Source organism: Parasteatoda tepidariorum, chromosome 6, assembly GCF_043381705.1.
Source record: "Parasteatoda tepidariorum isolate YZ-2023 chromosome 6, CAS_Ptep_4.0, whole genome shotgun sequence".
NCBI classification, from domain to species: domain Eukaryota; kingdom Metazoa; phylum Arthropoda; class Arachnida; order Araneae; family Theridiidae; genus Parasteatoda; species Parasteatoda tepidariorum.
This window is the reverse complement of record NC_092209.1, coordinates 61,396,116-61,422,911: the sequence shown is the minus strand read 5'-3', so window position 1 is coordinate 61,422,911 and position 26,796 is coordinate 61,396,116. Positions and strand designations below refer to the sequence as shown.

The following is a 26,796-nucleotide window of genomic DNA, read 5'->3' as shown; positions in this document are numbered from 1 at the left end:
CCTTTGCGAATACGCTTTACAATAAAGTTTTGAAATGACGCAAACGTAAGGACAAGTGCGGATGGTAAAACGGCAAATTTATTGAAAACTACAAGGTACATATTGTTACAAAATTCGAGAGTATTGCAGTTTCGATAAGAAAAAAGAAGATCTAAGCATATGCGAAGGAAGATGAAGTGGAGTCTCGCCCCGAACGCATTGATTGTCTGCTGTGGTCCGCGCGCTTGGCAGACACCAAGACGCTAGGCCCGGTTAGAAACTGTGGCGTTAAAAACCACGCGAGAGAGCTCGGGAACAAAACAGAAAGAACGAGAAAGATCCGCGGGTGTTTTATAAAAAGGGCCGCTGGCAGTATTGGACAAATTCAAGGACCTATCAAGTTTTTCAAGGACCTAAGACGTTTTTCAAGCACTTTCAAGGACCTAAATTTGGCACAAAAAAAATTCAAGGACTTTCAAGGACTCTCAAGGACCGTGGGAACCCTGTTTTTGTAAATAATTTACAACAAAAAAAAAAAAGTGTGTAGCAATAAAATATTCATAATTCAAAGTTCCAGGAGTATAATAGCGAATTATTCCGTAGAATCTTCAGTAATCTTAACCTAATACAAGACCAGTGGAGTGAATTTAACTCTACACCTACATATGGAATATTTTCGAGACGTAGAACTGTAATTCTCTACGGCATTTAGTATCCGAGTTCCTATTCTGCAGTTGATTCTTAGAACAGTTTTCAGTTTCATATGTTTATAGAAAAAGATTTATTAGTAATTGAAATTACATGCGCCTGTTTGTGTGCTTTCTGCATGAGTTACATGAAATGTTTTATTTAGAAAAAATTTAATATAAAATTTTTAGGCTTTCTCTCAAGTGAATATATATAACAGCAAGCAGCCAAAAAAAATTGAAAAGAACCTAGATAAAATGAGGATCAACATATATAAGATTTCTTCGTATATGTATCCTAATTAACTTTCAAGTGAATTTGCTGATATCAGATTATTCAGATAGTATGTAAGCATGATGTCATGCAATTTTAATTCAGATAACATGTAATTTTAATTATCAGCTAATGTAAATCAATAAATGAAGCTCTAAATTCAATTTAGCGAAATTTGACAAAATATTTTGTTTGGTTGAATTCCTGCTTTTTCTATGAAATATATACAATGGAGCACATAGATATCTCATAACTGATTAAGCACTAAAATTCATTAACTGACACCATGCGCAATTTTATTATGATTATTGGTTTATCTTATAAATGAATTTTTAAAGTGCCAATTTTTTTTAAAAGAATTGTTCAAAAAATAAAACTTTTTTCTTCCAACTTCAAATATTTACCCCTGTGTCTCAATAATACAAACAATATGTGTTTACATAATTATATAACCAAACAAATATAAATGAGCAGAAACTGCAAGTTATAAATTATTATTACTGTTAAAATATTTCACCAAGTTTGGTAATTATACTTACAGGAAATTCAGGAAGGCTATAGACCACTGGTGCTAAAACTTCAGCTACAGTTACTGAAAATATTTTATCAAAGCTAATTAATTATTTATTAAATACATACAAAATAAATGAAGTTCTGCACACATAGAGAGAGAACATAACTTTTATATTATTTCACAAATACATCTTGAACTTATTAACAGAACTTAGTTAAATAAATCTTCGTTAGATAAGCTAAGTTACCACCTAATTCCAGTTTTCTAAATTAAATACTTTCAGAGATATGATTGAAAAAAAAAATAATTAGGAAAACTATTTTGTCTGGAATGAATATAAAAAATAATAATATTAGAGTGAAAAGTAACAAATTTGATGCAATAAAGTAATAATTTTTAGCAAGTTTTTACAACTTAACAAGAAGGTTAAGAAATCATATTATTAATAGACCAACCAGTCATATTTGAAAAATGTTCAAATAAATTATAATTTTATAAGATTATGTTACAAAATAATAAAAATATGAAAGCAAAAAATTGAAGAAAATCCAGAAAAAGCCACGTCTTATCTTAAATCTTAATTACCAACACATAACTTCAATCTTCATCAATCAAAAGGAAAAGTTTCATTCAGCATATTTTTATACATTTTGAAAATTATACGATTATAAATTTTTCTCAGTATGCATATTTTTAAAAATTCTCAAAACTATAATGAAAAATCAGAAAATGATTAATGAAAATTTAGAAAAAGAGGAAAATGATAATAAAAAAAAAACACTGATCCTGACAGGAAGTCTATTGCTCTATAATTGAGATTAAGATAAATGAACTAAGCATTAGAATATTGAATGAAAGCATGGATTCAACTATTGCAGTAAGACCATGTGTAACTATTAAGTTTTCCACATAATGTGGCTGAATTAAGAAGTGGAAAGAGTCAAAAAGCACTTAAATTTCATGCAAAATCAGTTTTTATCGGTTCGAGAAATCATAGGATAAGTAAAATACAAATCAGCATTATTGGCTGCTTTCAAAGTGTTAATTCCAAGAATATAATAAATCTTTAGTTTCTATTTTCTTAACTTTATTACACATTACAAACAATAGAGTTAAATTTTTAGTTACAGTATTACAAAACAATTTGTATATTTTAACAACTAAGATGAATTTTTTTTTTTTAAAAAATATTTAGCTGACACTAAAAGTTTAAATTAAAATTTTCAGTAATCAATAGATTAAATAAATTTTACAGAAATTTCTTTTTAAAGAAAATTATTGAATTTTTTTTCAAAACTTTTTTATTTCCTTAGTTATTTATTTAATTTCGAATATATCAAAACTTACAGCCATGCTCCATTGCTCTTTTGACAGCTTCTCGGTACATATTACCTCGTCCAGTTCGTCCTTGAGGAGTGGCTATTGGTGTAGATCGTACAATCTCAACCTCTTGTGTCATCTCAGCAAACATTAAAACATGCTAGATAAAGATAAGTCAGAACAGTAAAATCATTGTAATAAGCTAAACGAAGGTGATTTGTAATTAACTTATCAATTAAGTTTATAATGGTAGCAATTTCAGTTTCAAAATAATTTTCCTAACCTGGCAACAAATATGAAACTGCATTTAGGCTTACACATAATATTTTGCATATTTTTGATAAATATAACCATTACTCCTGTTACACTGTCACAATGATGCAAGTTTAATGCTTTATAATTATATGTATGGTTAGTGCTATGAATTATTCTAGTCATTGTATACATTATGAGCTCCAAATTTTGGCATAACCAATTTAAAACATAAATGAAAAATATTTTTTTTTGAATTTTTTAAGTAACATAGAGTTTAATCGTAATATATAAATAGGAACTAAAAAATTAACGAAAAGGGCTAACTGGAAATGTAAAATTCCCAGCCACTGCATATATATTTGTGTGTACATATACATTTACATGATTAGTACACAAATGAGAATATCTCCAATAAATTTACGACTCAAGTGTTTTGGTATTCAGGAAAATGGAAAAAACAATTTTCCTCCAAATCACTGCAATATTTGATGAAAGAGTCCTAAACTACTTACTCAACAAAAACCTGTCAAATCTTGTAAGTTAAAAGTCAACGCATACAAGCATTTGAAAGCTTCACCAAACAAATCTTATACTTATGTTATATTACAGAAGAGAAACACTATAATGATGAATATTAAATCAAAATACATGTTGTCAAAAATAATATTTGCACATATATTTTTGAATGTATTATTTTTTTCAAAATTGTATTTAGTATATTGTATAGCAAAATCATTAATTTTTTTTTTTTGAAACAGTAAAAAAAAAAAAAAAATCATATGAACCTGTTCAAAAATATATGAATAAAACTATATATTCAATAAAACTTATTTATTCACCTAATATAAACTTCCCTAAAATAAGCAAAAATAATAAATATTAATGAAGAGGAGAGGGTAACTTACAGTATTTTCTATATAATCATCTTCTCTAGGATTTACACACAGCACCATTCGAATTTTCCCTTCACCTTCAAAGAAGGTTGAAAATAAATGGGTTAGTTTACTGTCTCTATACTGAACTTTCTAAAAGAAAAAAAAAAAATTTTAGAACAAAGAGAAAAGTAGTGTTTAAATATATTTATAAGTACAGTTATAACAAAAGATATAAAAAGGCCTAAGATACTTGAAAGCATTGTATAAGACAAAGCACAAACCAAAAAACAATGAATTTTTAATTAGGGGAAACATTAAACACATTTCTCAAAAATCGAAACATATCTGTTTATTATGTAGGACATAATTTACTTTAAGTTTTGACATCAATATCAACCTCACACTAGTTTACAAATTCAGTTAAAATTATGTGTCATTTATGCGAAGTTCCTTAAAATTATTCAGCTAAGCAAAAGAAATAAATATTTTTACAATTCTTATTTTTTGAAATAATAGATATTTAAATGCTTTGCTTTTTTTTTTTTTTAAATTTTATAATTGTTTAATAAAGTTTTGAGTTTTAGGAACAGCAACCTAGGCCTCAAAAAGTATTTCAATGTTTAGAAAGAATGCACAAGAGTTAAGAGACATTGATATGTTTCTGAAAATTAACATATCTGTGTTTATGTTTAGAAAATATATAAAAAGTATACGAAGAGAACACATCAAATGGCATTACGTTAACGAACAGGTTATGACTGGTTGCAACAATACAATAAAAAATTTACTTATTCTGCAAAATATTTAAAGGTGGTATAAAAAATAAAAAAAAGAGAAAAGATGTTTTGCATATAACTTTAACATTTCTTAATACATTCATAAATGGTATTTTTCCATATGATCTGAAATTTGAGAAAATCTAGTTCTTTTTTTTAATTTTATTTATTAAAATATCATTTAACAGGTTTTTCCTAAAAGCTCTAAGTTAAATTTATTACATATATTAATAAAAACATCAGTGCGATAACTTAGAGCTAAACATTTTATATCAGCCACTTACTTGAGTTGAGCCGTTGGATTTTTGGGAGTTCCGCAATGCTTCAATGCAAGCTCTTAGATGCATCAAAGAACTATTGATATTACCTAAATAAAAAGTTATTTGTTTAAAAAGCGGAGAACAACAGCATTTAAAAAATTTGTTAATAAGATTAATCAATCAAACAATGCTGCATAGCTGTATGGTTCTGTAATTTTTATTTGTTTCAGATTTTTTTTAAAATTTCTTATCTTTATGTCTAGATATTTTCATTCATATTCATTTTAAGCCTTTTTACCAAAAATAAAAATGCATTCAGACTCCATAAATGTCATACTTAGTAAATAATTAATTGCGAACAAACACTAGATTTTGTTTAATCTGGATACAAGAATTAAGTGGTGAAGCCATACTGTAATATGCAGAAACCATTTAACGATCACATAGTACAAGACAATATATAGCAATATTTTTTTAAATAACAAGCACAACTTATAAAACAACAATAAATGATTATTTTGTAACAAAAATCATATACTGTAATGATCGGAAACAATTCATGACACAATCAATTGAAATAAATCTATCAAACATGAACAGCAATATTTTTGTTAACAACACACACAACTTGTTAACAAGATACAAATTATATAATTTTGCTTCTGTACTAAGTTCAATATATAAGTAAAGACTACCTGCTTCACTTTTATTCTTGTGGTTAACAATATTTGTTCTTCGAGCACGTTCACTGCCAGCCAGATCAACGAGAGATAGTTGACTAATAATCACTTTATCATCATCCTAAAAAATGCAATGTTTATGGTATTATAATATATGTGGACTTCGATAGCTATTCAAAGAGAAATATGATAGAAACAGGGGGTGATAGTGACACAAAGGTAAAAAAATTAGGAACAAAAAATAGATATCAAGATGTCCATTTATATACCAAACATGCTTCATATTTAATATAATTTTTTGAACTAGTATTTATAATTAAAATAAATACTAAAGACATATCACACCTTTATAGTGACAAATTCAAGAAAAAACTTACCTTTTACAAGAATCTGCAATACTGGATTTTATAATCACAAGGAATGGAGAAGATTTAACAAGCATTTTTTCCCCCCAAGCTTGTGATGCCAAAAAATTGCAGTTAGTCCTCATTTTAGTGGGAGGTTAGTATTTTTATACGCTAATCAAAATAACTTATAATGTTTATTGTTTGAAAAGGGGCCTGTTCTAAGAAGTAATGTTTTATATAGTTGTTCTGAATGTTATAAGCTAAAACATTATACGGTAGAATGCTCAAGGGTTGAAAAAGAAAGAAGTCAAATTATTTCAAACAAATAAAAGATAACTGAATATTAAAGATAAAACGACATAACTCAAAAATTTATATGCTAACGACAACCAACAAAGATCAATGTGAAACCACTACTTCTTCTTTCTTATCCCCAAAATTAGCAGGGCTAAACAATGTCCATAAAATTCATGACCCGGAGGATGTCGGCCACCAAAAGTGGGTTATTTAGTATGTCTCTCTTGTCCAGTCCAGGATATGTTGGGGAGAAGCCTGCATGTTGTGGCACCTGGGGCAGTTTGGGAAGATTTTAATACTATCCTCGAAGGAAAGATACTTAAGGTGGCAGCTGGTAAGTGCCGTCTGGTTCTTGCGGTTGCACCGAATGTTGAGTGCGCCTCCTGGACGGGTGCTCTGGTACCAGTGATGTTTGGGGAGTACGAGCCAGGAAACATTGTCTTCTTTTTTCTTTTTCGATGCCAGTTCCATGAAGGTGAGTGAATTTTGACTCAAAGTTTCTTCTGTCCCCTCCTTAGCCAGAGTCTCGGCGATATCATTGCCCAGAACCCTAACGTGAGAAGGGATCCACTGGAGACGGACTTCACTCAATCGTGAGAGAATTTTAAGTTGTGAAACCACTAAATGAGTTTATGAATGCAGACCAACTGCAGGATGCTAATACTTTTAAAAATTAGCTAGAAATAAAAATTATAAGTATTAATCTTATTATCTTATTTACCTCTACAATATTTTGGCCCAAATCATCCAAGGGTGCTTGCACAACTCGAATGGTAAATACACTATGGCTTCGACTTGACTCAGAGTTAAGAGCAGTGATGGCAACTTTCCTTCTGACTTGTCCTTTCATGAAAAGTTCCAGAGCCTCATCTACAGTTTTAGCCTCATTTACAGAAGCCTCATAAACATACATATTGTTATTAGAATCCTTGCGAATTTGTTTTGAAGTAAAATTTCTGTAAACAAAGTACACATTTCAGTTTCAAAACACAGTAATATTTTAAGCATATAATACATGCTAAAACAAATACATTTGTCTAAAATTACTGAAATAATTTTATTTTTACAATTAATTTTTGTAAGAAATATTGTGTTTATGTAGTATTTGGTGCTTGAACTGCATTGAAGAAAATTTTTGGTCTACCTGAATATTTATAAAGTATTTGGTTTCATACAATTCTATATTAGAGCTCAAAATTAGGGATGTAAGAAATAGTGATTTCGTTGAATAGCCAAATACAGAATATTTGGTCGAATATAGAATGGTTTTTAAAAAAATTATTAATAAATATTTTTTATATTGAAATAAGTTAGTCATTAAAAATAATTAAAACTTAGATGAATTATTAGTATGGAGTAAAGATTAAAAAAAACTTTAATATTAATATTTAAGAGAATAAAGATAATTAGATATTTTTAAAAAAAACGAAGAAAAAAAAAGCGACTTACAACTATTTTCCCCATGTTTTCAACTTATATAAAAAGTAAAGTTGTAAAGTTTGAAGAAAAATACAAAAAAAATAACTTTTTAATTCTTAAAACAAAGTTAAAGCTAGAAGTAATATTTTCTGGAAAAGAAAAAAAATCTAGAAAACATTAAAAGAGATAATGTCTGTCAGAAACACTGTTAAAAATGCAGCTCTATCATAACAACTCCCATTTAAAAAAATAAAAATAATATATATGTACGAAAACAGAATATTGAAAATCTAATTACAAACAGCAAGACATAGTTTTATTGCAAATTTGTTGCTGTTTGAAAACAAATACAGTACAGAACCCGTAATCCGGAAATCAGAAAACCGGAAAACCAAAAAACCGGAATGAAATTTGATAAATTTTCCCGCCATTTTTTTAAAGAATATTTTTTTTGCTCATAAGATTTTAGGATTTTTTCTTTCTTTTTTGAAAGATGTTTACCTTACCATCATTTTGGAAATAATCATTAGTGTATTACTTCATCGTTTTTTCTTCTTTTTAAGATTATTTCCAAAAAAATTGTTTTTTTTAGTTGGGTTTAACAATAAAAAAAACGGCTTTTTGCAGCGATTCAGAAAACCGGAAAAATCAGTTATCCGGAATAGCGATGGTCCCGATCGTTCCGGATAATCGGTTCCCTACTGTATAAAGCTTATTGAATTCACTTTTTTTTACCCTAGTAACACCCCACTTCAATATCAAAATGAATTAATTGAAATACACATGAATTAATTTCACAAAACCGAAATTTACCAATGAGTGGGTCAATAAACTAAAAATTTCTTACACTGTATACATTTCTTATTTGTCGAAAAGAAAAAAATAATAAATAAATAAAAGCTGTTGCATTTAGCACTTGAGAAACGAATTTTCTGGAGCTAAAAAAAATTAATCATGCATCTAAGAACAAAGAAAATCATCTTAAAAGAAATTTCAATACCTTTTTCTCAGACTATCATCAGATATATCTTCTAAAAGATCATACACATAGTTATTGTAGATTTCAACATAAGATATGAATACAGAGTATCTCATATCACTACAAATGTCTTCAATTATATTACAATCTGGCATACGGTTATTCCATCTGTTAATATCTCTTCTGCAAATAATAAAGAAACACAATATTTTTTATATTGTTATAACTTTAAGGATTAAAAATTGTCAAATTATAAACAAATTCTGAAATGTAACTCTTTGCATTACATAGTTATATTTGACATTAAAGTTGTTAAGTAAAGGCTTTTAGACACCTTTATTCTTTATCACAGAATTTTTCATTGCGCTCCTAAAATTTTCTCTCATTTTTTAAAATTATTATAAAATTTGACATGCAAACAAAATAGACTTTTCCTTCATGCTCTTCTTTTCAAAACAGATACACAAAATAAGTGAAAAACAAAAATGCTAATACAGTATACTCCCGATTATTTGGTCAATACACGAGTGTAAAACTGAAATTTGAATAATGACTCTTTCTAGTTCTTTAAAGATATTGTTATAATAATTTTAAAGTATTCATTATTTTGTACAAATTATTCATTTTAAGATATGTAGCATGAGTTTTTAATTATATGGGAGAGAGTATGGGAAGTGAAACTCCATTCTACCCAGCATTTTTGTTACCTAACCTACCCTTTTACCACAATAGACTGGATCAGTGTTCTTAGTGGCCTACGAAAAAACTTTGATAAATCTACAGAGTTAGTAAAATGAAAAGAATGTTAGCTAAATAATTTTGCTCTTCCCTTCTTACTGATCTGTATACAATCACCAGCAGAAACTACGAAAACAAATTATACTTTAGAATATCAAGAAGAAAAAAAAGGCAATAAGATTCTTGTAAAATACAAATGTTCGAATCAAGTTAACTCTAGTTTATGGAATGGTACATTAATGGGCTTATTAAATAAATAAAAAATATTTCTGATGAAATCAAATTGCGAATAACAATTAACATAAAACAATACTCAATTCTTATTAGTATTTGTCTGTTCTTCCTAGATCCGTACACATCAAATGCATTTTTGAAAGTGTACAATGCTGTAGTGTAAATGTTCACACAAGCAGATATTATAAAATTTACATTTCTCTATACATTCAAAGTCTAAATTTCGTTTTATTTGTGTTAATAACACTGAACCCTGTCTAGCAATCTACATTACTGCAGAAAAGTGCACCACGTTGTATATTATTCGATACACTCACTGTAAATTATTTCTTTTAAGAAAATTAACAATCCTTTGTAAATTTTTTCAAAAAATAAAATATTTTTTGTATCTTTCTCTATTTACGAACGTGGCAATTTCGCCACCAAATGATGCCTTTTGTCGCGATTTGACCCAATAGCGAGAACCCTGGCCCAGATAGTCAGGAGTCAACGATACAAACACAATAAGCAATGATGTCGAATCAAAAACAGGCATTATATCTCATAAACTAATGTTGTGAATGAAAAAAAAACATTTAACAGCGTAACTCTTAAATGGAAATACTTATTGCATTTTGACAAAATGGCGATAATGAATTGTGAAAATACTTAAGTAAACAGATTAATGACCAATGGAATTACTTGTTTCATTTCATTTAAATATTCAAAGTAATTACCCTGACACTCCTCTTTACAAAGAGTATAAATTTTAATTATAGTGCGGCTTCGAGGAGAACTCCTCCAGACTGAAAGTCTAGGGCAGTCTGCTGCTATGGTAACAAGCGAGAGCACATTTCTAATGGGGTGAAATGGAGGAAAGAAGGTGGTTTACTCACGACGACCTACGCTAAGATAAAAACAAAACTATTTCACCCCTATTCGAAGTGACTTTTCCTCGTAACCATAGAACCCGCCACGAGGCGAGACGTGCGTCTGGAGGAGTTCTCCTGAAAGCCTATAGCACTATACCAATATTTTGATATAATTAAAATTGCTCAAGTAAATAATGTAATGCTGAATTCATTTGTGTTTACATCAGGGTTGGAGTTTTTGCCGGCAAAAAGGGGTTTTTGCCAGGACAGTGGCAAAAACCTGGTAAAAACCGGCAAAAACTGGTAAAAACCGGCAAAAACCAAATTATCTAAATTGCTGATTAAATATTATTACAAAATACTTGAAACAAATTTAAATCAATCATAAGGAATAATAATTTTGATACATTACATGAAAAAATTATTTTTAACATATTAATAATTAATATAATGGTAATAATTTTTAAAAGATTGAAAGTTTGTGATCTCTTTTCATTTTAGAATCCTAAAATAAATGTTTTTTTACAAATAAATAAATATTATTATTTGTATAATATTATTATTTATTATAAAAAATTATTATTTGTACAATAATTAACTACACATATTGATAGATATTTTATGCTTTAAATTATAGTTATATTAATTTAAAATAAGCTCATTTCACTGGGAAAAAAAAAGAATAATCACAAATTTTCCAATCAATAATGTTTTAAACTACTAGAATGATATTATTACATTATCATTTACTTATGGAATAATAATTTTGTTAATTTTTTTGTAATTATTTATATTTATAGTATATATTCCAATTTTAGGAATAATGTTGTATCAAAAATGTGTTTTTGTCCTCTCATCTTGGAAAATATAGGTTTTTGCCCCTTTTTGCCAATTTGCTTGGCAAAAACCTGTTTTTGCCAGGATGGTTTTTACCGGTATTTACCATGGTTTTTTCCACATGCGGCAAAATCTTGCCAACCCTGGTTTACATCAATGCATTGTATTGATATATTTTATGTTATCTAGATTTTTATGTCATTTACATGATTAAATAATAAAATATCTTGTACTGCATTTATTTTTATAAATTTATGTCATTCAAACTGAGCTTCATTTTCAACAACAACTAACCCCTTAGGTTTTGGTGTTCTGGCAACATAACTGGGCTCTTTTAGACGATCTCTAAAGGCTTCTTCTGAAGACTGTATTTCAAATCCATTGACTCTATTAGGTTTAAAAATCTAAAAGAAAGTAAAAACACATAAAAGAAATTTATAAGTTAACCAAGATACTTATCAAATCCTCAAAACTATGTAAGCCAGTCCTATGATTCTTGATTTCATTTTTACTAGACAGGATAATTGAAAGACATTCTAATAATTCTAAATATATTTATATATATTCATTCCAGGGTGAGAAATTAGGAAAATTTAGAAATTTAGTCACTAGTTTTGAAAACAGTAAATAAAAGGTTTTACTACTCCTGAAACATTTTTCCAGGGTGCGTAGCCAAATTATTCAACAAAAAATAAGCACCTTTTAAGCACTTTTCACGCACTGAAACAATATTTTTAAGCACTTTAAAAAAATATCATAACTAGGCAGGGTTGGAAAGTTTTTGACAATTGGGGGCTTCATCTGGTTTTAACCATCATGCCAAAAAAAGAAAAAAAAAACCTTTGGCATTGTGTTTGACAATTGTGTCAAAAATCTTGAAGTTTTGAATCCTGTAAAACGAATGGCGATTTCATATGCTACGGACTGACAGTACGTCGAAATAGATTGGGGTTGAATTAATTAGAAAAACATTGAATAGAACAATGTGAACTGTGTCTTTTTGCATAATTCGTAATGAAAATCAACATGGTAAAGGAAAAATGGAAAAATCTTATTTTGAAAAAGGGGAAATTAAGCACTTTTTAAAAACATCCAATGAAAAAAGCACCTTTAAGGGCTTTTAAAAAACAAAAATTAAAAATAAGCACCTTTAAGCACTTTAAAAAAAGCTATGCACCCTGTTTTCTCAAGTTTGTTCATACAACTCTAATTATACATTAAAAATAATAATAATAATACAAAACAGATTTTACAAATATCAACTTTATGAAAAACTTTCATTAAACAAATTCAATTGAAGACAGATTTTAGAGATGTTGATGTTTCTCATCTTCTCCATCTCAGTAATTATTCGTAAGATTTTGATAGCATTTTTTATCTTCCCATTTAAAGTTAAGACTTCTAATAAGCATACTTTTTTCACTTCATTTTCAAGAAGTTAAAAGTATATTATATAGGCAACAATTACTCTGCAATATGAACTCTCCTAACCTTCATCAGTTAACATGCACATTCAAAATTATTATATCTACTGATAGACAAAAGTAGAATTTCAAAGCAAGAAAAAGTTATATTTGAGCTATCAAGGCTTTTTACTAGGACTGATCAAACAGCTGCATCAAGGAAAAGCAACCATATAATTTGATACTCAAAATTCTTATTTTTTTCCTTCAGCCATTAATAAAAAGAAAAAATTGTTATAATATTTAAAGTTTAGTTATAATTTTGCCTGCATTTAATTGATGCCTTGCCTATTATGTTTGAACACTCAAACTCCTAAATTCTATTTTCTGAGTAACTACTATTGTTAATTTTAAGATTTCACTAAATTCTTTGAGGTCTTCTGGTGCTGCTATGGATCGCCACCACGCCTACCTTTTTGAATCCTTTTTTACTTTTGCTAAGAGATCACGTGCGCACACTTAGAGCATTCTGTATTCTCCGGATGCCCCCTGACGGGGTTAAGTTCTGATAATCTTGCCTGCATATATCCGATGGCAGGCTAATTATTTAAAAAGTTTTGCAATGTATTCCGCTTTATGCATCCTTAGGGATGCAACAGAACTTATTTTTTGCAGCCCCTTAATGATTTTCGGCATATTTAACACTGCAAGCACCTTAAATACAAACTTTTAAGTAAAAGGGTTTCTGTAAAATTATTTTACAATCAAACCATAAAAATCCCATTAACTAAACTATTAAAACTAAAAGCAAAATATAAAGGATTACATATTTTTCAGCTTGATAATCAGAAATGCTGTTGAATATAACATCTAAAGACCTCGGCAACAAGCCACCATCTTCAGGAGTTCCAGTCATTGTGTAAGTCTTTCCTGAAGAAGTTACACCATAGGTGAATAAAAGTCCTGAAATTAGAGAATCACAAACTATTTAGTTTTTATGCATCATCAAATAGGACTTTCATGTACCAAATTAGTGCCTCCCCCCGCTTTATTGAGTAAAACCAAATAAATTGTTTACTTTTATAAGCAAAAATGTATTTAAATGTCTTTAAAAAAAATTATTGTACTAAAAAAAAGAGAAGAAAAAAAACATGCTAAAATTTTTTCGGAGAAATTTTGATTTATAAAAAGATTTGTTCTGAGGATGGGTTGGATTAACTTATTGTATAAATTATTTTACACATTTTTATTTATAATTTTTAATATTTTCTACAAAAAGATAGTTTAATGTCAAAACAATTCAAGAGCATTGATTGATCACTTATAATTTTACATGTATGTAATTTATAAATACTTCATATATAATATTAATAATTACCCTCACACCAAAAACTACAGGATTTTTTCAAGACAAATAAAACCAAGGTTAAAACTGGATTAAACCGTTAAATGTCAAAACTTACAAACTCTAATGATTACAAAGAAAATTCATGAAATTGCCCAACACAATTGTTTCATTTTTAAAACAAAATCTAAATGTCTAGCTGCTACTGTAGTAATTATTCAATAAAACATTAAACTTATTTAATCATGGTATATCATTTTCCCAGAGGAAAATTTTCTTCTTAGTAAAGCGTTTAATAAAATATGTCTCAATAAATCGAAAAAACCACTTCTGGTACTGTGGTGATTGTGAGCCCAAGTCAAATTCCAGATAATTTCATAAGTTTAAAAAAAAAAAAAAAAAAAAGTTTAAATTGAAAAATTAGAAAAAAATTTAAAGAAGTTTTTTTTTTTCTTTTTCTCAATATTTCTTAGTTTGCTCAAAATATATTTAAAGTTTTACATATACCTATACCATTTACACATACCAATGATAACCTGGAGAAGTAATTAAAATTTACAAATACGTCTTTCTTTCTTGAGATTATGATTATAATAATTATTTACTAAAATAAAAAAATGAATATTAATCATGAGTATAAGCTTATAAAGTATCTGGCTCTTTCCCTTACAAGCAAATAAAATGAACTGTGCTTTTAAGTTCTACCTTTGAAAATTCGATTTCCGGAAACTTCTGTGATAAATGATTTTTTTAAACGTCTGGATCACGGTTAGTGAAAAATCCGAAAGTCCAGATTTTTTCCGGAGCACAATCAGCCCTGACTGAATGTCCTAATTTTGACTTACTAGTTTTATTATTTTTCTTAAAAATAGAAAGATGGTGAAATTTTCTTTCATGCCTCATTAGTACACACATTATTACAAAATTAAGATTAATTTTAAAAATATAGACAAATCCTGCAAAATTAAATTTTTGTTTATGCATTATTATTACAAGAAATTAAAATCTTACCATTGTAACCTTGTAGAAGATCTTGTACTAAAGGCAGTGCAACATGATCAAAGAGCTCCTTTTGAGTTGTTTCCTCCCCAAAAACATAAGAAAAGGAATGCTGAAAAAGGCAAGAAATAATTAGAGAAAATTAGCAGGCTGTTTACAATGACTATCGGAAAACTTTTATTAAAGACATTCAACTCTCTTTGATTACAAAAGTAATTAAATTTAGAAGAAAATATTAACCATCTCTTCAAAAAAAAAAAAAAAAAAAANAAAAAAAAAAAAAAAAAATACCCCGTAAATGTAAGCAGAATTCATTAAATTTGGAGTTGTTATTCAGAGTTGGATTCAAACATTTTCTGTTTCCAACTTCACAGCTCTGATCAAGACAATGAAATAAACTGAATATATATAATAAACTGAAAAACATAAACCTACAAAATTAAGTCCGACAAAAAAAATTTTAAAGCCCCAGAAAAATCCAAAATTTTAGTGTAAGGATAAAAATTAACTATTATAAATAAGAAGTATTTATAAATAAACACATGTATAAAATTATAAATGATCAATCAATTATGTTCTTGAATTATTTTGATATTAAACTCTTCTTTTGACAATTACTGTCAATAACCCAAATATATGTGTAGAAAATAGTAAATAATTAGAAAAAAAATAAGTAAAATTTAAATTTATCCAATCTGGTCATTTGTAAAAATATTTGAAATCAAAATACGTAAGCCATCAGCTTAATTAAAAGAAAAGAAAAAAAAACACTTAACAGCCATCTTCTTTATTATATCTAAAATCATTTTCATTTACTCCCATTTTAACTCCTCCTTTCCCTAAAGCATGCAACTACAAAACTTTCCCCAAAGCATGTCCTTTGTACTCCAAATTCATTTTCCTGTTTTGTATGAATAAGACCGATATTTAAAACTATTCTTTCAATTGATGCTGAGCTGCATAGTGCAGAAAGTAGAGATACTAAAGCTATTGTAACATAATAAAAAAACATGGTACTAGGAAGTTTATTTTAATAACTATAAAATAGTGATTTAGTAAAACCATTGAATTCATTAATTGAAAAAACTATTAACTAATTTAAACATTAACAATTTTTATAAATTTTAATTAGTTCATTAATCAGTGAACTTAATAAACTAAGAATTTTAACTCTTTTTTTCAAAAAAATAAAAATTTTGGAAAATAAAATTTATAAATAAAAAAAATCATTTGATTTTACACAATTCTTGAAACAAGCATACGTATTATAAAATAGAAATTAAAATAGATTGAAATAGTAATAATTTATTCAATAAACTAATATAAATAGTAATAATTAAATTTAAGGTCTTATTAACTAAAGAAATTCATACTAATAAATATACATTTGACATGTTTTTTTAACAAGAAAAAATTTTGTAAAGCAACACATTTTTAGACAAAAAATTTTGTAGAAATTTTTTTAGACCAAAAATTTCCCCATGGCTGCCTGAATTTCCTTTTGTGTGGCTATACATATTCTACTTACCTGAATATAATTAATAATAACAAATATTGAGAATTAATAAAAAAAATTATACAGTGAGATCAGATAATTATTGGAGAACGCTTTAATTTAATTTAATCAACAAAAAATCTGCCTAAATTACAACATAAAAGAATTAAAATCAATATTTATATCAATAATAAACAACTCATAGTTATGACTTATAATATAAACCAAATAGTTATAATAAGGGTCTTAAAGTATGAAGATTTTCATTAGAAAAACCATTAATAGTTTCAATAATTTTTGCAACATTTTTCAAATATGATATATGATAAATCATAATTATATTTGTATATAATGGTACATGATTTAGTATCTAATAAAATGTCTTCTTCTTGGACATTACAGACTATGACAGGCCAAGGCCGTCCCACTAAGTATTTGTCATCTTGATCTATTCTGTGCCATGGCCTTCCAGTTAGTTATTCCTATTATCTTTAGGTCCCTCAACTGCATCAAGCCACCTATTACTTTACAAAATGAAACTGAATGATAAAGAAATATATTTAGAATAAATTTAAACTGATGAAAAATCAGTATAATACAACTAAAGACTCATAATAAAATATCAAATAAATCTAGTACTCAAATAAAAATAATTCTTTTTAAATCCATGAGTTTTTTTTAAAAAAAATAAGTTGATTCTACAATTTAAATCAATGAACTCTGGCACCAAAAATATGCTTCTGTATCAATATGGCCCATATTTACTAGATAAAAAAATATATACAGTACAGAACCCGTTATCCGGAAATCAGAAAACCGGAAAACCGGAACGAAATTTGATAAATTTTCCCGCTATTTTTAAAAAAAATAAATTTTTTTTCCTCATAAGATTTTAGGATTTTTCTTTCTTTTTTGAAAGATGTTTACCCTAGCATCATTTTGGAAATAATCATTAGTGTATTAATTCGTTTTTTCAAGATTATTTCCAAATATTTTTTTTTATTTGGGTTTAACAGTAAAAAAACGACTTTCTGTAGCGATTCAGTAAAACGGAAAAATCAGTTATCCGGAATAGCGATGGTCCCGATCGTTCCGGATAATCGGTTTCCTACTGTACTAACATATTAATTTTATGCAAATGAATAAAGACATATTTTGAATATAAATAAAACAGTAATATACTCACTACACTGGTTTTTCCTTTAGAAAGGGAATTTGTTCCTGATAACACAACAGTTTTATTATCTCGTCGTGTTAGACACACTGGATCAGAACCGAACAATGGACGAATGCGACAATAGACAACAATAGGATCCTTGTTTGGAGATGCAAATCTAGCCGGCGTTTTTCGACCAGGTGTTTTAGGACGGCTAAAACCAAATTAAAAACGAAGTTTAAAATTGAATGTTACATTAGTAGAGTAACATAAGTTGTCTGACAGAAGTTAAAAATCAGACTTAAAATTGCAAAAAGGGAAAAACAAAGAGAAACCATGAGAAATATAAACAAAAATTAATAAATTACATAGTTTAGTATTTTCAAATATGCGCCGGAATTAGTGAACACTAGTGTTTTCCTTTAGTTTTTTTAGAAGGGTGCCCCAACCCGCCTGCGCTTTTAACCCTGTAAATGCGCCATCCTTGCCCTTTTTATAGAAATAAACCACCATCCCTTTAGAACGCTGTATTTTTATTTTATTTTTTCATGAAAAGGTTCTTTTTTAACCACCTACTTTAATAAAAAGTCCATTTCAGATTCATTTAGCTATTGCTAATTATTTATTCTGAAAACTAACATTAAACTTCAGAATCTAAGAATTTTCTAATCTAAATATCTACTCACATTTTGAATCAGAGAACTCTTACTCCTTCTCTTTCCTTCTATTCATAAACAAGGCCCATGCTAAGAACTTCAAATTACTAACCATAACTATTCAGCCACAGATCACAATAAGGAAATCTAAAAACTAGGGTGACCTGGGGTAATTCCTGATCAAAAAATGCTAACATCTATTTTGTAAGAAAACTATTAAAGATAGAATTATAATATTTACTGGAAGTTTGAGGCTATAGGAGATGAGTTCTAGGTTACCTTGTTTTGTTTGAAAATCTAATTAGAATTTAAAATATTTTAAATTTTTAGTGATCAGGAATTACCCCTTCTCTTGATCCTTTCTGGGGTACCTAATTCCTGATCACTTTTGGGGTAATTACTGATCACCAGTTTTAATCATAAAGGGGCTGTTTAAAAATAATTATACAGTGGTAATAACAAATAAGACATCAAGATCAAACAAATAAATCAAAAATATATGTTTAAGCAGCTAATAAAACGATTTATGTAAAAAGCAAAAATAAAGGTTAACACTTTAAATTTTCCAAAAATCTTTGTATCGTGCAGGCAAGCAGCCAAGCTTTTCAGGCAAGCAGCCAACTCATTCTTATGTTCTGCTGGAATATAAGAAAGAGTTTCCACATGGGTTACTTTTGCTGGATTTTGTAACTTTATTAAGGGAGAGTGTAAAGTTAAGTAAAGTATGTCAACAGCTCTGGCAGCAGCTCTCACACTGAAATTTTCAATCATTAAAAGAAATTTACTAATTAAGAAATTTTAATTACTAGAGCTGATTTTGCTTTCTAGAAGCTTAGTATCCTTTTTAGGCTTATAATTTCTCACCATATTTATATTAGGCTAATTTATAAACTTAAAAATTATTCTAACAATGTACACGCCTAAAATTAAGATAGAAGCTAGGTAAGACAAATCGGAACACATTAATCTAGCATACGGTTAAAAACAAACTTTGTGATTAAATTGAGTTAAAATATATTTTATAGTCATTCCTCTTGATAAATATGAACTGTTACTTAAGAAAAGACAATTAGCTTATTTTAATACTATTTATGAAAAGAAATGACAATGATCAGGAATTACCCCAGTGATCAATAATTATCCCATCTGTAGGGGGCAACATTTGATATAGTTTCCTACAATCAATTATAATGTTTACAGTAGATGTGAAACAATTAAACAAGAGCTTACACTACTTTCATATCAAAGAAAAAGAAAGTAACTCAAAATATTTATTATTAAGAGAAGGAGGGAGATCTTTGCAGAAATGTGCACTTTTTGAAACCCATTTTTGAAATGGAAAATACAGAAAGCAGTTTAAAGAGATACTTATTTTGTTAGATTAAACAAGAAACTAAACTAAGAACTTAAGTAAATGTAGTTATACCTTAGTAAAGTGTACAAGCATTCTTGTCCATATCTCAAATTTAGAAAAAAATTATTTTTTTAAAATAAAACTTAGGTGATCATTATTTACCCCAGAAACAGAGTGATCCTGATTGATATTCAAGTTCAGAAATTAAGTGCAACTCTTCCTTATGTTTTATATTGTATAAATTTATAATAAAAGTATACATTTAGTTTATTGTGTTAGAATTAAATTGAGTCACGGGTTTTAGGAGAATGTTTTTGTTTGTTTTCTGGCGCGAACACTAAATTAACGTAAAAACATTTCTAAACATTTTTGTAACTGAAATTTCACACAAGATAGGAGAATCTAAAAGTTCTCAATATAAAAATTGTTTTACACTTTGGTAATAAACAATTAAATCTATTTTAATACATAATAATAAATACAATAACCCATCATAAATTGAAAATGATTAAAAAATCTAAAAATCACTAACTTGGGCTTCATTATAATTAGAAATTTTTAAAATCTCTTACGACTTCAAAATATTCGACAAACAAGAATTACTTAAAACACCATATTTTAATACAACAGTTGTTTATTATCAGCTTTGATTTTCAAATTAAAATCGGCGGAATTATGGGAACAACGAAAGTCACAGTGATTTTAACATTCATAAATGCGGTTAAGAAAATAAATAAATATTTTAAGCAGTTTAAGAACTATTCTCACTGCGTACAAAGCATTGCACGTCTGCACGTTCTGAGATATGAATGAGAACCTGATTGGAGAAAATATATTTACCTCCCAAAAACTCACCAATCAGGTTCTCATTATCTAGCAACTTTTTCTCATACAGCGGGAATGGCTCTTGAGAAGGATATTTTTTTTTATTCATAGATAATTCATTTTATTAAATTAATTTTAAATACCATAAAAATCGCTTTTTACATTTTAAGAAACATTGATTATTACGAAAACATTCGCCCTGCAAGCGATCACCAACCATACACAAAGAATAACCTGATTAGTCGGCGGACCCTAAAATAATGTCGCTTCGGCGCATTAAATATCCGTTATCGGCGCATTAAATAGGCATTGAAAGGTTATTCGCGATCGCAACACTCGAATACGCCATCTGGGGAGAGACCGGTTTCATGCCTTTAGCCCTTCTCCCTTCCCTCTCTTCCTCTTTTCAGTTGTATAGGAATGTACTACGATAATTTGCTTTTTTTTAATATTTTTCCTTTTTATTTAATAAAACTATTTTTTAAAATTTCTATGATACTTTTCTTTAGAACTATGTTTAATGTAGTTTCCAGTTCCATATAGTTTTTCAAGTTAAAAGATTTTAATCTATGTGAAAATCAAGAGAGAAACTAACATACTTCCTTCCTCTATGACTTTCCACACGCTAATGGGGAAAGCATGTGAAGTGTTGCCATAGGAAAAGAGTTCTGCTCTACGCCACCTGCAGCCCATTTCGATCGCCAATTGCTATCGAGGGTGAATACATTATTGATTAAATATGAAATCAACAAACAGCAAATGTATCAAACGGCATTACTTTCCAGTCCACCTATAATGCTTTAGGCCATACTAAATTAAAGCAGCAAGCTATTTATTTTCGGGTGAATTTCTTTCACCAATCAAGTTCTCACTCGCTTGTGAAAAAAGTAGCAGGAAGTGAGATTTTAATAATTTTGATCCTCTACAGAGGATGGCTGCCCCGCTTTGATAGCCCGTGAAAGTGAATGAAGTTAAGCACTTTAGAGTAACAAAAGGTCTGATACCGTGCACTCTCAACCTTCGCATGCTGATCAAAGCTGTATCCAACCGTATCCAGATCTTGACAGTCAACATGAGAATTACCATTGCAATCCTTTGGAAATCTCACAATTTTTTTCATTCATTCGTCAATAATTATTAAGGGATTGACTTTAAGAAATTTCTAATTACTTTGGTAAACTTATACCCATTGACTACAACGCCGAAACAACTGTATCTTTAAACAATATTGATTAACAATACACTACATTTAGAGCAAAAACTGAGCATTGGAGAAAGTCTCCCTAACTTCGATACCTGTGGTTGTGTTATATTTCAGAAAAATACCTTCCGACGGTTTTATTAAACTTAAGGAAGTTGAAACAATAACAAGGGATTTAACTGCATGTTCAAAATATGAGCATTTAAAGTAAACATAGTTTTTCAATGAACAGAAAACACAAATCTTGATTTTTAAATTTTTCAAGGACCAATTCCTTTGGATTATACCTAACACTCCTTACCAGTTTGTTTTAAGTGGCATAGAGTGAGACTATAAAAAGGCAATGAAAAAAGTCAATCAAAATTACTTAATTACATATTTTTACCATTAGAGTACCTTTAAAAAAATTCACTGTTATCCTAGTAGTTTTCCCGAAACAGAAATGTGCAAATTTAATATTAATATTAAATTTTGAACATTTCTAGAGATCGTTAAACAATTGTTTAACGAATTAATTTTTGATTTGTGACTATAAGAATCACGTTTGGCAAAAATATCCTGAAGCAGTGGTAATATTAATTTTTTAATCTTGAGGGAAATATACTCTATATTTAATTCGATCCATTTGCAGAATTGTCAACTTTGCGATGCCCCAGTAAAAATGAACCACTTCCGGTCATGGATTTTTACTTATGTTACTAAAATAAACATTTTGAAATTTCATTCTCAAAGAATATTTTGTCCCGCAGTGGACTGATCGTTAAGACACGGTTCTCATCAGATCACCGAAGTCAAGCATCACTGGCTGCGGTCAGTGTGCGGGTGGGTGACCCACTTGAATCAGTCTGCGTAGGGACCGAGGGTGTGCGGTATTGGTCCTCGTTAAACTGTGCTACCGTAAAGTGCTCGACTTCGCGCGCAGGTCGTTGGGCTACCGAAGCGGGGGTGCCATCCCCTCTGCAGAGGATCAAAATTGTGATGGCATGTCTTCGGATCATCCTCAGGGATGTTTCCCAGACCGTCGCCAATAGCCCATTGTGCAGCTCTAGTGCGACGTAAATCAACAACAACAACAACAAAGAATATTTTAACAATTTTTCTACTTTTTGTTTTTGTAAAATCTCACACTTTCATTTTTTATTGGCGATCGCAACGCTCGAATACGCCATCTGGAGAGAAACCGGTCTCATGCCTTTGGCCCTTCTCCCTTCCCTCCCCTCTTCTTTTCGTCCCGCAGTGGACTGATCGTTAAGACACAGTTCCCAGCAGATCACCGAAGTCAAACATCACTGACTACGGTCAGTGTGCGGGTGGGTGACCACTTGGATCAGTCTGCGTAGGGACCGAGGGTGTGCGGTATTGGTCCTCGTTAAACTGTGCTACCGTAAAGTGCTCGACTTCGCGCGCAGGTCATCGGGCTACCGAAGCGCGGGTGCCATCCCATCCGCAGAGGATGAAAATTGTGATGGCATGTCTTCGGATCATCCTATGGAATGTTTCCCAGACCGTCGCCAATAGCCCATTGTGCAGTTCTAGTGCGACGTAAATTAACAACAACAACAACCCTCTTCTTTTCAGTTGTATATAGGAATGTATTACGATATTATCCCTTTTCTCACTATTCTTCCTTTTTATTTAATAAAAATATTTTTTGAAATCTCCGTGATGCTTTTCTTTAGAACTAAGTTTAATGTAGTTTTCAGTTCCATATAGTTTTCCAACTTAAAAGATTTTTATCTATATGAAAGAACTAACTATCGTACTTCCTTCCTCTATGACTCTCCACACGCTGTTGGTGAAAGCATGCAAACCGTTATGAAGTGTACTTAATATGAGAACTTCGTAAATTAGGAATTTTGCGTTTAAAGACACCACCTAACTATCTAAAAATGTCGAAATAAATCAAATTTCCTTATTATTTGAAATTTAAACGGGAATTTTTTGTTTAAACGCGGCTCCTAGAAATGTAGAGACAATAACCTGTTCTGTTTTCATTATCATAAATTAGAAAACATTGTAGATACGTTTCGGCACTATAAATAAATGAAAGAAAAAAAATTTAATTTCAATAAATTTTAATTACTAAAAAATTTTTGTGCAGCATGTCCCCAGCATAAGGCTTCTAATAAGCATATTCCCGCTTAAATCACTCTCGCTGGATGCAACCAGATTTTGAAAATTGCCTTTTGGACGTTAAAGGAAATTATTTGGACCTCTGACTTAGAACCCTTATTGTATTGAGCATTTTGAAATATATTACATTCACAATTTAAGACATTAGAAAGGAATTATGTAAGATTGTCTCTATAGATATGTTCCAAACTATAGTTTGGAACTTGTGACGCATAAAGTACACATGCTGTATACAGTTTGATAATTTCATAAGTGTCAATGAAATGTAGATTATTGACATAGATTTACAGCTTTATAAGGCTGTCCAGACTATTAATTCTTAAATGATTGATACTAAAAAAAATTATAAAAAAGTAATAATATAAAAGTTTTAGGTATTCTTCAGGAAGTATTTGTTTCAAAAGGTACATCTAGCAAATAATGTTGAACAGATTTGTGTTAAGGGTGAAGCTGTACAATAAGAACTGTGTAGGCTGCATAAAAGTCTAAATTTTTTGGTCCCAAAGGACGTTCTAATTTCTGGACCAAGCATAAAAACTATCATGCAATAGCTAAAAATTGTTAGAATATGTTCCCTTAACAAATTGGTACCGCTGGGGGTGCTGAATTGGACTGTCAAAATGTACACACAATGAGTATTGAAGCTAAACATTTTAGTCAGAAGTTAAGTATTATATGGTCCTCATAATAATTATCAAATCTGAGGAATTCATCCTTTTATTTCAATTGTTTTAAAACAAAATCATAAGAAAGGAATTGTTTTTCTTTTTTTTCGGAAAGACAAATCTGAATTTTTCAACATAACTAAACATAGAATTTTCTGCTGCATTTATAATATTGAAAGCCTTTCTCTCCATACTTTTTAAAAATCTTGCCTCTAAATATTATTGAGTTATCTCATGAAACAACTTAAGAGTACTGAAAACTTTAAAATAATACAATAATTAATAAAAAGTAATAAGAAAAAAATTAGCAATTACATAAAAAAATTAATTTTTTTTAATGCAATTGGTGGACGGCCTCTCAGGTAAAAATATTACGTTAAAAATTCTAAATTAATTCTTAAATTTAATGATTAAAAGGGAGATGGCATGAAAATATTTAATTAACGAATGATTCCCAAGTAAAGTTCAAAGATACTGATCTATAAATAGAATATCACAAGAAGGCCATTAGCCTGCTAGTGACGAACACGCTGGAGCTTCACCATCGATGAAATTAACTGAAAAGATTAGACAATGTTTAGTTGGGCCCCGCATTTAGCGAAAATTCTTTTTAGCGAAGAGACTTTTCAATTCTGTTTCAAAGGGTGAAAATTAAAACCCTGAAATTGAGAATCTAATGCAAAATACAGCAGAATTGCACATGAGAGAGCGAGAATTCCTCCCACTGAATCCAGCTCAGTATATGCACACTCGAATCCGCAAGTGTTTCATCAAGCATGTAAAACAATAGGCGTTTTCATAAGCTGCGGACCAGACCAACGGTACATTCAAATAGATTGAGGTTAAATTAATAGTGAAAACCTTGAATAGAACAATTTGAACAATGTCTTTCATACACTACGGATAGGACCAACGGTACACTGAAATAGATTGAGATTAAATGAATTGTGAAAATGATGAATAGATTAATTTGAACAATGTCTTTAAATTTATGGGCATATTGGCATAATTCGTGGCGAAAATCGACATGGTCAAGAAATAATATTTTGTTTTGGAAAAGGGAAAATTAAACATTTTTTAGAAACACCCAAAGAAAAAAAGCACCTTCAAGGGTTTTTAAAAACGAAAATAAGCACCTTTAAAAACGCTACGCACACTGAATTATTCATTATCATTAAAATAATAGTTGAGTCATTGCATTAAGGAAACAAGTTTTTTGGTTTATCAAATTTTTATTAACAAAATTATTGAGTTTTCTAAAAATACTCAATGTAATAAACTTTTGAATATATAAAACACAATAAACTCTAAATTAAATATAAAAAAAGCATGAAAATAAAGGCGTAAATAACACCTACAAAAGAAGTTAAAAAAATATACACCTGGCTATGACTACATTTCAAGAACTTTGAACACCACTCATCATATACCAAGAAACAATCTTCAAGCCAAAGTAGAAAAAAAAAAGAATCACAGGAACTTAAGCACATGAATAATACTTTGGTTGAGCTTAGGAGTGGAGAATAAACTTAAACAATTTCATAATTAAGACTTTACAGATAATTAGAAACGAAGCAAGTAAAAATCATATTAAATTTTTTTACCAACACTGTGGTAAATGTTAATCAAAAATCAATATATTCTGTTTAATTGTTGAAAATTTTTAGTGCAGCAAGGCATAATTCTAATACAATAATAGCAATAACAATACAAAAACTTTTAAGTAGGAAATTTCATAGAATTATTTAAAAAATTTGAGAACTCAGAAATTACACATGAAAGAAATAAAACTTTTAAATTTAAATATAGAATTTTTTTACAAAGAAATGACAAGAATATTAAATTTTGCAATTTTCGAGAGATTCATAAATGTTGATAACTCTATATCAGAGTTTCAGATACATAATTAATATTTTACACATTATTTTAGTATATAATGTTATGTATATAATAAAATAGCATAAATTGGTTAGTTGATTGAAGCACCACTAGAGCCAGAAATGACAATATCAATAAAAGACAAATTTTGTTATGTATTCAATGTAGCAAAATTGAATAGTGCTATAACAGATAATACGTAAAACAAGAATAAAATTATAGTACCTCTGATGAAAATAAGCCAAAACGCGATTAAAAATACTAATAATTTTCTACTTATTTTAAATGATATAAAAATATTTTCTTTTAAAAAATATTTATTCACTTAATAAATGACATTTTTATGATACATTTTTAAAAAAAAT

The 26,796-nt window shown here is 29.0% G+C and overlaps 1 protein-coding gene across 1 annotated transcript in view; it reads right to left on the bottom strand.

The window, feature by feature from the left end:
- Positions 1-20,424, bottom strand: part of LOC107451148 (kinesin family member pavarotti) — a gene marked incomplete in the record, with an annotated part of 48,392 nt that extends 27,968 nt beyond the window's left edge. Inside the window, 12 exon segments of the mRNA XM_043040211.2 lie at positions 1,479-1,531; positions 2,801-2,933; positions 3,934-4,053; positions 4,964-5,046; positions 5,635-5,740; positions 6,985-7,219; positions 8,683-8,844; positions 11,616-11,725; positions 13,551-13,687; positions 15,081-15,180; positions 17,750-17,933; positions 20,262-20,424. Of these exon segments, the coding sequence (XP_042896145.1) occupies positions 1,479-1,531; positions 2,801-2,933; positions 3,934-4,053; positions 4,964-5,046; positions 5,635-5,740; positions 6,985-7,219; positions 8,683-8,844; positions 11,616-11,725; positions 13,551-13,687; positions 15,081-15,180; positions 17,750-17,933; positions 20,262-20,272 (1,434 nt within the window).
- Between the last annotated feature and the right edge of the window lie 6,372 nt (positions 20,425-26,796).